Consider the following 16,819-nt stretch of genomic DNA (forward strand, 5'->3'; position numbering starts at 1 on the left):
GCCTCATGGGGTCTGGGAGAGGGCAGGGGCTGGACAGGCTTTAAGCAGGCCCACGGCCCGGGGGTGGGAGAAATGTGTGCAGGAATCACGCTGGAGGTGGCGGGGGCAGAGGGAGAGGGAGTGTTGGCTGCTAGTTTGGCAGGTGCCAGGGACAGGGCTAAGGGAACATGTACTCCAGGCCATATAAGCACAGAGTCGGACACGACTGAAGCGACCTAGCAGCAGCAGCAAACCCACTTACAATGTCCAAGTGGCCAGCAACAGGGGCCTTGCATTTGCTTGCACGCCTGTGTCTGCGGCCTCCAGCACAGTGCCTGGGTCATGGAAGGGCCCGGGACAGGACAAAGAAGAAGAAGCAAACCTGGGGGAGGCCTGCTCTCTGAATTCTCAGGGCCCCCGTCCTGCCCAACTCCTCCTGGGCCCTGAGCCCTGGCCCTGCCAAGGGCAGCCTGTGGGTGATGCACACTCCTCTCCATGGGCAAGGATAACCTCTCCCTGCTTCCCCCCTCGCCTGACCCATGTCCCGCCCGCCCCTCAACATCACTGCCTGGGGAGCCCCAGGCCCCGTCTGTCACACACTCCTCACCTGCTCTGCTATCGATCTGGCCCCGTTTCAGCTGAGGCTGTCATTCCACGGTCCCCGGGGGCCTCTGAGCCCAGTGGCCTGAGTCGCCTTCTCCAGGCTCAGTGGCCCTTCCCACACCAGTAGATCTGGGGTGGGACCGGCTGAAGCCAGGAGCCAGCAGCCGGCACCGGGGGAGAGTGAGCAGCCAGGCCGCCACCCCCTCTCCTGGTCTGGCTCCCGGGGGCCCAGCCGGGCTTTTGTCCTGGCCCAAAATCTCCTGCAATTTAGGAACCACTTTTCCTACACCTTCCCTTAACTCGACCTACTTCAGTGGGTACCTTGTAAGCTCAAAAGTCCTTCAAATGGGACAGAATTTGCTTCCGTGGATGCCTGGGAAAGGGCTCTGGCACCCAAGGCCCCACAGGAAAAGCCTGGCTGTTTCTAGGCATCCATGGCGTGACTGTGTGTGTGGCCTCCAGGGACCGTCCTAAGGCAGGATGGACTGACTCAGAGCACGGGCGGCCGTCCCGGCAGCCGCCACAGCTGGCCTGCCCTGGACACCCTGCCCTTGCACACGAGGTGAAGTCACCTCCCTGAGCTTACATCAGAGGAGGGACGAGAACAGAGATGGTGCCCACAGCCCTGAGGACCCACAGGAGACCTGGCATGGGAGGCAGGTGCAGTCAGGTGGGCGCCCAGGCTGTGTGCTGTCCTCACACGTCACCCTGAGGTCGCCCTGGGTGTGTGACCCCCACCCCCAGAAGGGTGAGTGCAGGGCCTTCGTGTGTAGATGAGTGAGTTCAAGAGGGTGGGTGATGTGGTGCTGCCCTCTGCACCCTGCCCAGGCAGCCCCGATGGGCACTGAGGGCTCCCCCCGGGGGCAGCAGCACCAGACGCCCAGACCCCAGGGCCAGGTGGGCCAAACCCTTCGGCCACTCTCAGACCCCCATGCTGGAGGGATGGCTCTGCTGTGCTGGGCAAACCCACCCACCAGGACCTTCCTGAGTGTAGCAAGCAAGCGCTCAGCACCTCTCGTCCGCTTGCTGACAGTTTCTGGTGGGGCAGCACAGAGCGTGGCCTGCCTCTCTGGGGGTGCCCAGCCCAGCCCTCCTGGCTCCTCCCGGGAACTCCGAGGTTACACAGGTGGTGGTGGGTGGGGATGGTTGGCCAGGGCCTCCGGGTCCCGCTGCCCCCAGCTCCGGGCCGGCATGGGGCCGGCCATGCAAGACCCCCTGCTGGAGGCAGGTGAGTCTGGGCTCACAGGTGGGGCCCCAAGGCCCTTCCATCCCTGGCTGCTGTACGTGGGACAGGAGCCTCCCGCAGGACCAGGCCCACAGCAGGGCTGGGGCAAAGGAGGTATGGGGTGTCACTGACTCCAGAGAAACCCAAGCAGGCACCTGAGAGCAGGGTTCTAACATAAGTCTAGTGATGAGAAAACGTGTGGACCACACACACAATTGTGTGCACACACACGTACGCCCCCGCCCCCCCCACACACACCCCTCAGCCACACACAGCATGCAGGGCTGATGGCACCAGGCTGGCTCTGGCTCCTTGGTCTACACACAGCTTAGCGTCCCCTCTGGTCCAGGAGGGCAGGGGAGCAGAGAACTGCATTTGGGGGCAAGTGTGTTGGGCTGTGGCCACAGAGGATGCTGGCAGACAAATGCTTGCCCCCCTAGGGCCCCCACAGCCAAAACATCATCCCCACGCTGTTTAGTCTCCACTGAAAAGCAAAGCTTCCGAAAAGAGTGATTTTAAAGCTATTATTGGTCACACCTGAGAGTGAATGAGTTTATCTGCTCTTTCTTGAGTGTGGGGAGGGGGCACAGGATGGCTTGGCCAGGGCAGCAGGTGGGGCGTGAAGGGGAGCAAGGCAGGGCCCGGGAGGGGTCAGCATGGCTCCTCCAACCTGGCAGGTGGCACAAGGATGGTGGGGGCCAGCCTGGGAGAGGTACACAGAGACACTGGTGCCACTGGATGGAGGAGGAGGAGGAAGAGCAGGAATCCGCGTGGACAGGGTGGTGAGGCTCTGTGCAGATGTGCAGTGCCCGCATCTGAACAAGGCACGGGGCATGCCTGCCCCAACAGGGGTGTGGGAAAGATGCCAGCCAAGCCACGGGGCATGCCTGCCCCAGAGGGGTGGGGAGGATGCTGGCCAGCGTCCTCCCATATCCAGTGTGGAAAGCGAGTGGGAGAGGCGACCAGCATGGCTGCTGGCCTGGGACTGGCTCCTCACACCTGTGGGACAAAGGGCGGTTAGGACAAGGGGGTTCCCGGGGCAGGGCAGGGATGCCCCCATTTCCCCAGTACCCCCATGCTGGGCAGAGCCCAGGCCTGCAGGGAGGACTGGGCACTGGCTGGCCCGATTCTCCAGGGACAGCGGCCCCAGCCCCTGGGCCCCCTCTCACCTCGGGACCCAGCAGGGGCTCTGGCTTCTTCCTCCACTGGGGCCTCCTGCCAGCTGCCGACTCCCTCTGCATCTCCTGGTTCTGGGCATCGGGACAGAGACCGGGCTCAGGCTGCTGTAGAGCCCCCTGGCCCACCCCTTCCTGGGGAAGGACCCCAGGCCTTCCTCCTTCCGCCCTCTGACCCACAGGATTCCCCATGGCCATCCCACGTGCAGAGCATCTCCACTGTGCTTGGGGCTGTCCCTTCCCTGATGGGTCATCCTATTAAGAGAGGCCTGCAAGGAGACCAGGGCCAGAGGGGCACGCACGGTACCTGTGGGCCCTGCTGTGTTGACTCCTGGGTCCTGCTGATCCACAGGTTGAGCCGCGACTTCACCACCCCTGAGAGCTGCAAGTTCTCCTGAGAAGAGAGCTCCCACCACGGGGCTGGGCTGGCATCTCCAGAGGGGCCCCCTCACCACATTTACATGGCCCAGGCCACCGGACCCTCCCCAAGAGCTGTGTGCACAGCTGGGCTGGGGGCTCAGAGACAGGCATGTCCGGGCCCTCCAGTCTGCCAGATGGACGCAGAAAAGCATGGAGCTGTCCTGCAGTGCCCAGGCTCCAGCTCTGCACACCCTAGCCTCAGCGGCCTGCAGATGCCTGGCAAGCCAGAGCCACTCACCTTGCAGCTGGCAGCTGGACCCTCTCGGCTCTGGCCCACCAGCTCCTTCTCGAAGAGGTGGTGCATGCTGGTGACATCCACAGGAGCCCGGAGGAAGTCAGTGCGGAATGGGTTTGCACACTTGACAGACTCTGATCTCTGGGAGCAGAGAGCACAGGCTGCTGAACCTGGAGGGTGAGGCCCCTGGCAGGCCCAGAACACTCCAGGGACTGGCCTGCTCACCTGTATGGCCAAGAGGTATTGCTCCAGCTTCGGGCCTAATTTGACCGAGCTGGCTGGGAGCCTCCTGCTGGTGCTGCAGGGCAGGAAGACAGGGCAAGGCAAAGCAGGTGAGGCCCTGCCCACCCACGGGACACTGGGCCTGCCCCTGTGTCCCACCTCACTCTGGCAAAGAGAATGCGGCCTCTGTATACAGACGATGGGGGCTCCCTGTCTTCCTGAGACATGGTCCATTTGGCAGAACTCCCCAGGCCAGGATCAGCTGCTGTCCGTGCCCGTGGAGTCAGTCCCGCCTCAGACACTGCTCCCCTCCCTCCACCTTCCACCCCCGGCCCCCAGGCTCCCTATTCCAGATCAACCCCATCCTGCCCTCAGGCACAGGCAGCATGAAAGGCTCGTGACCTGGGTCTGATGCCTCCTGAACCTGGTGCCCCCAACCCTGGTCCCCATGCTGCCACGCTTGGTGGCTGGCCTCCATGTGGACTCCGCTCCAAACCCCTCTGCTCGCCGACCCTCTGTCCAGAGCTGCCTGCAGAGCTCTCCCCACCTCACGTCCCCTGATGCCCTCCTCCCCCTGCCGTCGCCCTGCTGTCTCACAGAACTCTCCCCACCTCATACCCCCTGACGCTAGCCATCTTTTGCCTTCACCCCACTCTCACAGGCTGAGCTCCCCTGACTGCAAGGGGCTCCAGCCCTCGGCTCCCATCCTGAACCCCTGGATCCTCCATGCCCTGTGGTTCCTGCACGTCTCACTCTGAAGTGAGGGCAGCAACTCCCTCATCCACTGTGTACCCCACGTCCCCCAGCCTCGCCCACGACCGCTGACCTCAGGGACAGTCTCAGGGCAGACGGTGCAGCCTGCGTGCATGAATCCCAGTGCTTGACTCAAAGGACCCCAGCGCACCCACTCGCCCCCCCGGCACCCCGTGGCTCAGGACTGCCCTTCCCACCCCCCCCCGCCCCCCCCCAGGCAGCTGGACCCTCCCCTTGCTGCACCTCAGGCCTCAGCCCCACATCAGATGAGCCCTGGGGCCCCCAGGCCCTGACCTGTGAGTTAAGGCCACCTCTGAGCTGTCTTTAGGGGGCCTCATCTGGAAAGAGAAGGAAGGTGCCAGTGAGCAGGGTCCATGGCAGCCATGGCCTTCACAAGGGAGGACTTGGCTCTCAGAACACAGCCCACCCTAGGTTCTCCCCAGCACTCCCCTCTACACAGACCCCAGCCACACCCCCATGAAAGGCCCACCTCAGGCCTGGGGCACGGCCCCTCCCATCAAGCCAGGTCAACAGTCCCCCTTGACACCCCCAGATCTTCCCAGGGTGCCTCCTGCCTGCCTCTCCACTGCCCCGAGCCCTGCAGGGAGGGGCCCACAACAGCCAGGCTCACCCTGGGGATGGTGCGGGGGCTGGAGCATTGCAGGGTGCTGCTGAAGGTGGGCAAGGCCCGTGTCGGCGAGGGGGCCTTGGCCTCAGCCTCCGTGCTGCGAGTCCTCACCTGGACGGAGCAGGGGGCAAGTTATGCAGGAGGACGGGCAGCCTGGAGCCCCGCAGGCCTGGCTCACCCTAGCAGCTGCGGGGCAGTGGCAGCAGGCCAGTCCTCTGCCCCTGCCTGCTGCCTCAGCTGTGGGGGTGCAGCCACAGGCCTAGGGCCAGGCCAGTGGATAGGGCTTCCAGGGGCGGGGAGGGGAGGGCCTTCCAGAAGCATCTGAGGTGTTCCTGGAGTCTGGGCCTGGGATGAGAGTGTGGTGTGGGTACCAGGTGAGATCCCAGCCCAGTCCCCTGTCCTGCGGGCAGCAGAGCAGGCAGGGAGGGGAGACATAGCTGGGGCTGGCCTGGAAGGGGGAGGACAGGAACAAGGCAGGCAGCCAGAGATGCCAGGAGGACAGCAGATGCGAGGACAGGAGACAGGGAGGCCACCAGAGATGCCAGGAGGATGGGGAGGCCACCAGAAATGCTGGGAAGACAGGGAGGCGTGGGGCACTGCGCACCTGCAGAGTGACAGGTGGGAGGCCGCCATCCCGGGGCAGAGGCCCCGCTGAAGACTCAGGCTCCTTCTCAGGCCCAGTGCCCCGCTGCTCCCTGGGGCTGGATGGGCACTCTGCTGAGGCTGAATGCTCCCAGTCCTGGGGCCTCAATGGGGCCATGGCCCTGCCTGGGGCTGGCAGTATCTCGGGGACTGGGGTCTTCTCGAAGACGGTGGCTTTCTCAGACACCAGTCTCTTCTCCGAGTCGCTGGCTTTGTCTGGAACTTCCCTCTTTCCTGAGACAGCTCTCTCCTCCAGCACAGAGATCTTCTGGGACATGGAGCATTTACTGGGGCTGGGGGTCTCAGGGTCCAGGCTTGCTTCTGGCTCAAGTGTCTTCCCCGCAGCAGTCGGCTTCTAGGAGCCCGCATGTGCCCTGCCCGCCAGGCCCCCTCTGCCAGGCCTGCAGTGGAGGAGTGGGTGCCTGCCAGCCCACGTTCTCCAGGGACAGCTGCCCTGACCCCTGGGCCCCCGCTCACCTCGGCACCCAGTGGGGCCTCTGGCTTCTTCCTCCACTGGGGCTTTCTGCCAGCTGCCAATTCCCTATGTGTCTCCTGGTTCTGGGTATCAGGACAGAGACCAGGCTCAGGCTGCTGCAGAGCCCCCGGCCCACCCCTTCCCAGGGGAGGACCCCAGGCCCTCCTCCTTCCACTCTCTGACCCTCAGGCTTCCACACGGCCATCCCACGTGCAGAGCATCTCCACTGCACTCAGGGCTGTCCCTCCCCTGACGGGTCATCCCACTATGAGAGGCCTGCAGGGAGACTGGGGCCAGAGGGGTACACAAGGTACCTGTGGGCCCTGCTGTGTTGACTCCTGGATCCTGCTGATCCACAGGTTGAGCCGCGACTTCACCACCCCTGAGAGCTGCAAGTTCTCCTGAGAAGAGAGCTCCCACCTTGGGGCCGGGCTGGCATCTCCAGAGGGCCTCCCTCACCACATCTACACGACCAGGCCACGGGACCCTTCCCCAGAGCTGTGTGCACAGCTGAGCTGGGGGCCCAGCGACAGGTATGGCTGGGCCCTCTTGTCTGCCAGATGCACGCAGGAAAGCACGGAGCTGTCCTGCAGTGCCCAGGCTCCAGCTTTGCAGACCCCAGCCTCAGCGGCCTGTAGACTGCTGGCGGGCCAGAGCCACTCACCTTGCAGCTGGCAGCTGGACCCTCTCGGTTCTGGCCCACCAGCTCTTTCTCAAAGAGGTGGCGCTTGCTGGCAACATCCACGGGAGCCTCAAGGAACTCAGTGTGGGATGGGTTTGCACCCTTGACGGACTCTGATCTCTGGGAGCAGGGAGCACAGGCCGCTGACCCTGGAGGGTGAGTCCCCTGGCACGTCTAGCACACTCCAGGGACCGGCCCGCTCACCTGTATGGCTGAGAGATATTGCTCCAGCTTTGGGCCTAATTTGACTGAGCTGGCTGGGAGCCTTACGCTGGTGCTGCAGGGCAGGAAGACAGGGTGAGAGAAAGCAGGTGAGGCCCTGCCCACCCACGGGATACTGCGCCTGCCCCTGTGCTCCACCTCTCTTGCAAAGAGAATGTGGCCTCCGTATACAGACTGTGGGGGCTCCCTATCCTCCCGAGACACAGTTCATTTGGCAGGACCCCCCAGTCCAGAATCAGTTGCTGTCCCTGCCTCATGGAGTCAGTCCCACCTCAGACACTGCTCCCCTCTCTCCACCTTCCACCCCCCGGCCCCCAGGACCCCCATCGCAGGTCAACCCCATCCTGCCCTCAGGCACAGACAGCATGAAAGGTTCATGACCTGGGTCTGATGCCCTCCTGAACCTGTCGGCCCCACCCTGGTCCCCTGCTGCTGTGCTGGCTAGCTGGCCTCCATGTGGACTCCGCTCCAAGCCCCTCCACTTGCGACCCTCCGTCCAGACCAGCCTGCATAGCTCTCCCCACCTCATGCCTGTAAGGTGCAACCACTCCATGTTCAACAAACACCTCTCCTGTGTCAGGCCCTGCCACTTACAGATGAGGAGCAAAGACAGGCAGGGAGCTGGCCCAAGTCACACGGCAATGGGCAGGGGAGCTGGGAGTGGTGCCCAGGCCTTCATGCCTTTGTGACCACGTGGGTGCGGTGCAGGCTGAATGCCCCATGGACCCCTCTCCAGGAGCTGGGGAGCTGCACACAAGGCTGCCCCAAATGGCCTGCAGCAGAGGGGCCCCTCCTGTGCCTCCACCCGCCCGCCCGTGGCTCCGGTGAGTTCACTTGCTGGCTGAGTCTCCTGCCAGATCTGCGAACTGGGCTTGTTTGGAGGTGAGAGGAGATGCATCCCCCGAGTGGACCCCATCCTCGTGGATAGGCATGTAGGGGTGCTCAGCCTCGGGGCTGGTGGTCAGACCAGCAGCACCTCCTTCCCATCAGAGACCACAGGGGTCCACTAGCAGAAGGGGGCTGGGCTGAAGGGGCATGGTAAGCCCAGGGCCTGACGACCCCCAGGCATTGCCCCTGGTGCACGAGCCATGCACCCACCCGAGAGGTGGGTTGGCACCCTCTCAGGAGCATGGAAGGATGAACTATGCTTATAAAATGCCCAGGAAGAGTGGCCCAGCTCACCCACGCTGGTCCTGACTGCTGTCCTGACCAGGGTGGGGACCGCAGAAGGTCATCCCACTCCCCAGGCAGGGGCAGCTAGTCCATCCTCACTGGGGTCCCGCCTCCCACCCACACCTCTTGGGGTCCGGTGGGTCCTTGTCGTCTGTGGTGAAGCTCAGGTTCTGGTGTTGCCACTGGTGTTCTCGCTCCTGTTCCTCCTCATCCTCCAGGGTCGACTGCCGGGTGAGGCTGGGGGGTACAGAGGGTCAGCGGAGCCTCAGGGTGACGTCCAGAGCGTCCCCATGGCCGACATCAGGGGGAGGGGAGCGGCAGGCTGGACTTCACCCTGCACCCACACTGGAATGGGGGTCTACTTGCCTGGGTGTCCTGCAACCCCACTGCAATGGGAGTCCACCTGCCTGGGCACCCCCGCACCCCCACTGGAATGGGGATCCACCTACCTGGGTGCCCCCGCACCCGCACTGGAATGGGGGTCCACCCTGCCTGGGCAACCCTGAACTCCCACTGGAATGGGGGTCCACCCTGCCTGGGCACCCAGGGACGTGGCAGGATGGTCACTGCTCGGCCTGAAGGCGGCAGGGAACCTGGCAGAGCCCGGCTTTGATCTGAAGCTCTAAGATGAACAGTTACTGAGAAACATCCCAGCTCCCCAGCTCCCCCAGGATGTCCCAGCCCCCAGACAGAGATCCCAGATGAACCAGCCATCCCCAAAGGGGAACCCAGCATTGCTTCGCTCACTGCCTAGGCACTCCGTCAGCCTCCTTCACCTCTGAAAACCAGTCTTCCCATGGGTTGGAGTGAGGGGCACAGCCTGCCTCTGGCCCCTGGTCACTCTCCCAGGCATAGTCACTCACAGTCATTCATAGTCACTCTCAGAACCATAGTCACTCTCATACCAGTCCCCCTCATAGCCACCCCCTGGACCCCACCTTCCACCATCCCGCCTCCAGCCCCATGTCCCTACAGCCTGCCCCAGCCTCCCACAAGTCATCCTCACCCACCTGCCCGCGCACCTACCTCCCCCCAGTGGCCCACCCCCATTCTAGCCAAAGAACAAAGAATCTCTGAGGAACTGAGCTGGGCCAGCCTCCCACTGGGAACTGTGGGGTCACAGATCCACCGGCAAAATACTGAGAAAGGGAAGTGAGCCCTGCTCTGCACCGGGGGGGAAAGGGCTGGACTTCAGAGGGAGGACAGGACAGCCTGGAGGCCAGAGGCTGGGCCCACGGGGAGGGAGGCTGAGTTTCCCCAGAGGCTGCAGGGGAAGCTCCAGGCCATGTGGGTCAGAGGTACCATCCAGCACTGTCTGGCCCCGATCAGAAGGGTCCGGGGAAGGCAGTCCTCTCGCCTCCCAGCATCACTGCAGGGTAGTAAGGCTCCCACCTGGTGAGCACCCAAACCTGTTCCCCAGCCTCTCCACTGCCCTGTTCCTACCATGGCCTCCCCTGCCTCTACAGAGCTTCACATGCAACCACGGAAGAAGTATCACGGGAGGAGCAGACACATTACCTGGGGGAAACCCACAAATTTTATCAACTGAATGACATATAAACCTAAGAAGCTTCCTAAAGGAAAGAGCCCCCGGACCCTGGGGAGACTTCTGCAGGGCCAGGTCAGACAGCCTGCTTGATCCTCCCACCTAAGAGGGGTCACTTCTCTGTACCTCCCCAGACCTCCTCCCTAAAAGGGGCAGGAGCCACACCATCACCCTGACCTCTTTGTTCAGGCCCAGCATCATGTTCGCTGACCTGGTGTTTAGTAAACTCATGTTTTTTGAGCAGGGTCTGCACACAAGTGGGTTCCAGGGCTCCCCGCTCACGAACAAATGGACAGGAAGGACCAAAGACAAGGGGTGGCAGTGCTGGAAGGGACAGAGCTTCGAGGAGCTGGGTGTGCTGGCAGAGCTGGGATCTGCGGCAGTGGGCAGGGGGATGCTGAACTTAGCAGAAGGGGCCCCAGAGCGGGTGCTTGGAGACCAAGGGAGACGTGGGTTCACTCTGTGTGTGGGGAGTCACTAGGAGACTTAAGTGATGGATTCGGGACACAATTTGAAGGCCGAGTCCACTGGGTTTGCTGGGGGGCTGGATGGGGATGGGGGGCCAGTGAGGCAATGATAAAAATGATGGCAAGTGGGCTTGAGCAGCTCCTGGTGGTGCTTTTAGAAGGCTGGGGGCCATCAGGGAGGGAGGGGTTCAGTGAGATGTCTGCAGCAGTGGTGGGGGGGGACGTGAAGGGTGAGGAGACACTCGCTTGATGGAGGAGGGGGGAGCCAGCCTGGTGGACCGCAGGAAGGGGATGTGCTGGGACTGCAGGAAGGGGCCCACCAGGGCAGTGCTGGACAAAGAGGCTCCCAGACCCTTAGAAAGAGCCCGACTGGACAAGAGACAACTAGGGGTCTCCAGTAGGAGGAGCTGGTGACGCCCAGCATCTGAGAAGGGTTAACAAGAAGCAGTATCAGAAATTTGCAAACAAAGTGTGGAGAGCTTGTCCCATGGGGAGAGAAAAGGCCATGGGACAGAGCACATCCACCATGGTGCCCAGAACATGTGTGCCACCAAACGTGGCACCAGGTACTGGGGGCAGGGCGCTTCTCCTCGTGGGGTCACCAGATCTCTGCCTGACATGTGGGAGCACAAAGGGTCGGCAAACCCTAGGCCCCACACTGGCATCTGCCCACACCTGGCTGTCAGGCTCGCTGATGGTGCAGACCTCAGTGCCCCTGCCTGTCAGGGCTTGACTCCCCCCAAGTGGGTGGGAAGGGCTCAAGCCCAGGCACCACAGCCTTGATCATGGGGTGGAAACTGGACCACTCCAGGCCTCTGCCGTCACTCACTCCACAGGAACCCACGGCCCCTCCAACCAGGCCCTGATGCCCTCATCCAGGTGAGAAAGACCCCCTGCACGTGGCTTCCCCTGGGTCCAGATGGTCAGCCTTCCCCCTGTGGACCCTCCCTCAAGTCCACTGTTTGGGGTCAGCCATGTGCTGCAGAGATGAGAGACCACCCCCCGCAGGGAGACTGGCCCACAGACCCGGGACTCCCCTGCACACCTGCGGCCAGGTAGGGATGGAACACCCAGGATTCCTTGGGCCTGAGCAAGCCTGTTCCCATGCAGGCCACTCAGCCTTCAGGGGAGCTGCTGGTTTGTCGGTGCAACCTGGGTCAGACAGCGTGTGATCTGTTGGAGCCTAGTCTCGGGGAAGTGACTCACCCCAGGCAGCTTTTTGCCCAGAGGGTGTCAGCCCAGGCATTCTGGAGTGACCCCTAGCTGTACACCAAGACCCCACTGCTCACCTCGGTGATGTGCTAACCCCCAACCACACCCCCCAGCCCAACAGAAACGTTATCTCCACCAAACAAAGAGCTACCCCTCTTAAGAGAAGGAAAGGAGAGAAGGGCAATAGGGGTGGAGGTCAGGCTCCCAGGGGGGCGGGTGAAGCCCCAGGAATATGGTACCCAAAGGCCCAGGGCAGTGCCAAAGAATGTTCAAGCTTCTGGACAATTGCATTCATTCCACATGCTGCTAAGGTTATGCTCAAAATCCTTCAAGTTAGGCTTCAACAGGATGTGAACTGTGAACTTCCAGATTGCAAAACTGGGTTTAGAAAAGTCGGAGGAATGAGAGATCAAATTGCCAACATCTGCTGGATCATAGAGAAATAAAGGGAATTCCAGAAAAACATCTACTTCTGCTTCATTGACTATGCTAAAGCCTTTGACTGTGTGGATCACAACAAACTGTGGAAAATTCTTTAAGAGATGGGAATACCAGACCACGTTACCTGCCTCCTGAGAAATCTGGATGCAGGTCAGGAAGCAACAGTTAGAACTGGACATTGAACAATGGACTGGTTCAAAATTGGGAAAGGAGTACAACAAGGCTGTATATCATCACCCTTATAACTTATATGCAGACTATAATAACTTATATGCAGACTACATCATGCAAAATTCAGCTGGATGAATCCCAAGCTGGAATCAAGATTGCCAGGAGAAATATCAACAACCTCAGATATGCAGATGATACCATCCTTATGGCAGAAAGTGAAGAGGAACTAAAGAGCCTCTTGATGAGGTTGAAAGAGGAGAGTGAAAAACTGGCTTAAAACTCAACATTCAAAAAACTAAAATCACGGCATACAGTCCCATCACTTCATGGCAAATAGATGGGGAAAAGGTGGAAGGAGTGACAGATTTTATTTTCTTGGGCTCCAAAATTACTGTGGATGGTGACTGCAGCCAAGAAATTAAAAGATGCTTGCTCCTTAGAAGGAAAGCTATAACAAACCTAGATAGTGCATTGAAAAACAAAGACACTACTTTGCTAATGAAGGTCCATATAGTCAAAGTTATGACTTTTCCAGTAGTCATGTATGGATGTGAGAGTTGGACCATAAAGAAGGCTGAGCATCAAAAAACTGCTGCCTTTGAAATATGGTGCTGGAGAAGACTCTTGAGAGTCTCTTGGACAGCAAGGAAATCAAACCAGTCCATCCTGAAGGGAATCAACCCTGAATATTCATTGGAAGGGGCAATGTTGAAGCTGAAGCTCTAATACTTTGTCCACCTGATGGGAAGAGCCAATTTAATGAAAAATATCCTGAGGCTGGGAAAGATTGAAGGCAGGAGGAGAAGGGAACGACAGAGGATGAGATGGTTGGATGGCATTACTGACTCAATGGACATGAGATTGAGTAAGCTCCGGGAGTTGGTGATGGACAGGGAAGCTTGGCCTGCTGTGGTCCATGGGGTCTCAAAGACATGACTGAGGGACTGAACAACAAAGGGCCCAGAGCAGTGCTCAGCACTCAGAAGCACATGTGTTTGGTAAATACAGTGACCAGTAAACCAATAAACAAAGGAATCAGTGAGTGCTCTGACATGTGCCTAGACAGCACCGGATGCTCACAAGTGCCACTGACAAGAGGCCCCCACAACCTTGAGGAATGCGGGGGTGGGGGCACCTCCATTCTGCAGATGAGGCTTCCAAGGCTCACAGGATCAACAAGGTACATAAGGCAGGATGGCCAGTAAAAGAAGGAGCTGAAGTTCCCAGCCAGGGCAGCCTGTAAACCACAAGCCCCAGTGCCAGGAAGGACACCCAGGGAGGCTCCACCTTCTCAGAAGCCCAGGAGCTGAGCGTTCAGAGGGAGTGGGGTGCCTGGGACTCCCCAGGCCGGCTTGAGCTCCAGTGAAGACTGGGGAAGCAGGTTTGGGGAGACCCAGCGGCCAACAGCTTGTCCTTTAGAGCACCAGGGTCACTGCATGCCAACACCCGGGGGTTCCCAGCCATGGCCACCAGCTGAAGCCCCAGCAGCCGCCCCTGCTGCCCTCACTACCTAGCCAGAACTTGGACATGCAGCCCTCTTTGCTCCAGGCAGGCCTTCCAGCACCCATGCTCCATCCTTAGAGAAAGGGATCTCCTGTTCTCTTCTATGGTTCAGGAAACTCCCTGCCCACTGTGCAGGGGAGAGCCAGTTTAGCTCCCTCCCCCAGGCCCTTCTTTCTGAGTCTGCCCTGCCCATGGTCAGCAGCTGAGGGCAGGGGTATCCCTGTGGGCAGGTTGACCAGCAGAACCCTTCCTTCCTAAGGGAATTGCACACAGAAATCTGCTGTGTGTCAGGTCAGGGCTCAGCTGCCTGGGAAGGGTTAGCAGGGGAGGGCAGAGGCTGCCCCAGGGCATTCTGTGGAGGCCCAGGCTCAAAGGGCAGGACGTGCAGACCTTGGGAGGGGAAGAGCGGGTGCAGGCCTGACACCAGGCCCTGTGACCCAGGGCCAGTGTGCTGCCCGAGGGGAGCTGGCCTCCCCATGTGAGGGGCCACTGTCAGTGGTCAGTGAGGTCCCCTCCAGCCCTGACAGTCTAGGGAGAGGTGCCAGGGAGAACCAGGAGGCTTGGGAGGTGGCAGGGCTGCAGGAGGCCAGGCAGGGAAATGACTAACCCCTCACCGCTCTGTCCTGGGCACCCGACCCACCATCCAGGGCTGGGCATTTTAAACTGGCGCCAAGGATGGGCGGCCCACTGGCTCTCTGCTGCCCACCTGGGCCCTGCCTGGAGCCACACTCCTTACACCCTCCTCAATGCCCCCAACCCTCTCCTGGGAAGCTCGGTTGACAGTGACTCACAGCCCTTCCCTCTGCCAGCTGGGGCTTGTTCCCGGGAGGCGGAGGGTCCTGGCTCCAGCTGCCTCCTGGGCGAGCATTGGCAACAGCTGCGGCAGCTCAGGACCCTGGGGAGGCAGGGCAGCTTCCCCAGAGCACTCAAGCCCACCCCTGCACCCACAGGAGCCCAGGGCCTCTGAGCAGAGGGCCAGCGAAGACCAGACCCTGCACCGTCATCCTCAGTGGACATTAGAGCAGACGCAAACACCAAAGGCAATGTCAGAACCTCCCACCCCCCCCAGACTTCTCTGCACTACACAAGGCCCACACGTGCGTGTGCACATACACCCAAACACAGACAGGGCCCGCCTGGAAACACAGACACTCCCACATCAGAGTCCAAGACCTTGACAGCCAGCCCCACCCTCTGCACAGACCCTCCCTGGGTGCGACTGGCCTCTGAGATGCTGGGCCCCCCGTCCAGAGCACCAAGCACCTCCTTTCTTGGGGCGTATCCTCCCCTCTCCAGACCTCACAGGCCTCTGCTGCAGAGAAGTGAGGACAGAGTCTAGGGGGACCCCAGCCCTGGTGGGGGAGGTACTGCCATGGGGGGGGGGTCCCTGGAGCTTGGGATCCTTGGATGGTGGGGGGGGAGGGGAGGGTCAAAGTCCAGATGGGAGGGTCTGCCCACACCTGAAGAGGCAGCCTGGCCTCACCACACAAACGCCCACCTGGGGCCAATTTCTACCAGCTAGAGCCTTCAGGTCAAGGAGTAGGGACCCACCCAGCACCTGCCCATCCACTACATGGGCCTCAGTCTTCTGAGGGTGGCATGAGGGGGGTCAGGAGATGCTCTTGGGAGCATCTGAACTCCAAGAGGAGTTCAGGTGCCACCAATCACATGAGGGTGCTGCCTCCTGGACACCCCCCCCCCCCCCACCACCCAGGCTTCTCTGACCCTGCCTAGATGTCTAGCAGACAAAGACTAGACACCCAGTCCCTGGACCCCTTGAAGGCCCTATTCGTGAGTGAAGACTGAAGCACAGAGAGGGAGAGTGCCAAGAGAGGTTTCTCAGCCCTGACAGCACCCCAAAACGCTGCGCCCAGAGCCTGAGCCTTATCCCTGGGAGGTCACTTACCCGCTCGGCCTACTCACTGACCCTGCGAGGCAGTGTGGGAGCCTCCTCCCGGGAGGGGCCTCTCAGACTCTTCAGAGAAAGACAAGCAGTCAGGGGCGGCTCAGAAGCTGAGACTTGGCCGTTTACCTCCTGAACGTCTCCTCAGCCCCCAGAGCGGCCTCTCCGGCCTGGACAGCCCTCCGCAGACAGCCTGCTCGGGCCTGCGTCCGCAAAGAGTAAGGAGGGCCAGAACCCCGGCGGCTGCACGGTGTGGCCCCGACCCTGTGGCCCCCGGAGCAGTCAGGACTCAGGCTCACCTGGACAGAGCGTCCCAGCTCTTCCTGCTAACTGACATGCCGCCAGACCTCCGCGCGTCCCGTCGGCTCCGCGCCGCCCCGCGCCCCTCCTGCGGCGCGGGTAGGCTCACCTGGCCGCTTATCTTGGGCTGCGCGCTCACAGCTGCGCCGCCTGCAGCCTCAGATTGGCCTGCGGGTGGGGTCGTCGCGGACAGAACCTCCCCGGTCCCGACCCTGGCCTCCCGGGTTGCCGCACCAGGGGACAGACAGACGGATGGACGGGCGGACAGGCGCCCAGGCCGCGCGCGGTGAGGCGTCCGCCCAGGGTGGGGACCAAGACTTCCTGCTTGGATCCTGTCTAATCAGCCCGCCGGGCCGCCCCCTCCCGCGGGTGCCCGACAGGGAGTGGGGTGCACCACCGGGAGTGGGGTGCCCCGGGTCAAGCCCGCTCTCCGCCCGCCGACCGGTTCGACCTTGGGAAACCCAGCTGGGAAGCGGGCGGGCAGGCGCGCATCTTGGGTCCGGAGCCAGAGCTCTCCCCAGTAGCTCGCGGGGAACTGCGGGCACGCCCCGTGCAAAGCCCGCCCCTCCAGAAAGAAGAGCCGGGATCCCTTCTGCACACTCAGCGCTCAGGGCTCCGAAGAAGCCAAGGCTTCGGAGGCGCGCTCGGACTTTGGGCTGGTGGGGCAGGGGGTTGAACCCGGCTGGCTTCCCCCCGGGGAACAGCGAACAGGGGAGTAGCGCTCGAGTTCTGGAGCGAGTGAGGTACCACCTGGCTCCCTTTAGGTGCACGTCCGGCTGCGCGTGCCTCCCATCCAGCAGGACTTCAGGGGACCAGGGAGGGTCAGTGCCTAGCAGAGGAAT

At 61.5% G+C, this 16,819-nt stretch overlaps 1 protein-coding gene across 3 annotated transcripts; it reads right to left on the reverse strand.

Moving 5' to 3' along the window:
• Positions 1 to 2,317: 2,317 nt before the first annotated feature.
• On the reverse strand, positions 2,318 to 16,110 carry LOC102411835 (ladinin-1). 3 transcript variants are annotated; one of them, XM_045165782.1, is made up of 14 exons: positions 15,977 to 16,109; positions 8,558 to 8,671; positions 7,244 to 7,316; positions 7,022 to 7,159; positions 6,672 to 6,758; positions 6,360 to 6,440; positions 5,845 to 6,147; positions 5,244 to 5,351; positions 4,907 to 4,950; positions 3,863 to 3,935; positions 3,641 to 3,778; positions 3,290 to 3,376; positions 2,977 to 3,057; positions 2,318 to 2,806 (listed from the first exon to the last, which is right to left on the reverse strand). In XM_045165782.1, exons 1-14 carry the CDS (start codon positions 16,012 to 16,014, stop codon positions 2,801 to 2,803), a joined length of 1,371 nt encoding a protein of 456 aa, XP_045021717.1. In that variant the 5' UTR covers positions 16,015 to 16,109; the 3' UTR covers positions 2,318 to 2,800. The 3 variants fall into 3 exon arrangements, with proteins under 3 accessions (XP_045021717.1, XP_045021716.1, XP_045021718.1); XM_045165781.1 differs by having other exon boundaries at positions 5,845 to 6,150; XM_045165783.1 differs by lacking the exon at positions 7,022 to 7,159 and having other exon boundaries at positions 5,845 to 6,150; positions 15,977 to 16,110.
• Between the last annotated feature and the right edge of the window lie 709 nt (positions 16,111 to 16,819).

Source organism: Bubalus bubalis, chromosome 5 (assembly GCF_019923935.1).
Source record: "Bubalus bubalis isolate 160015118507 breed Murrah chromosome 5, NDDB_SH_1, whole genome shotgun sequence".
NCBI lineage: Eukaryota > Metazoa > Chordata > Mammalia > Artiodactyla > Bovidae > Bubalus > Bubalus bubalis.

Bases quoted from the DNA above. Each gene is read 5' to 3' on its own strand.
- LOC102411835 (XM_045165781.1), bottom strand. From the start codon at position 16,014: ATGTCAGTTAGCAGGAAGAGCTGGGACGCTCTGTCCAG. The intron at 6,151-6,359 runs GTGAGCGGGGGC...TCCATGTCCCAG, and splicing joins AGGCCCCACTGGGTGCCGAG to AAGATCTCTGTGCTGGAGGA. The intron at 3,936-4,906 runs GTCAGGGCCTGG...CCTGCCCTGCAG, and splicing joins GAGGTGGCCTTAACTCACAG to CACCAGCAGGAGGCTCCCAG.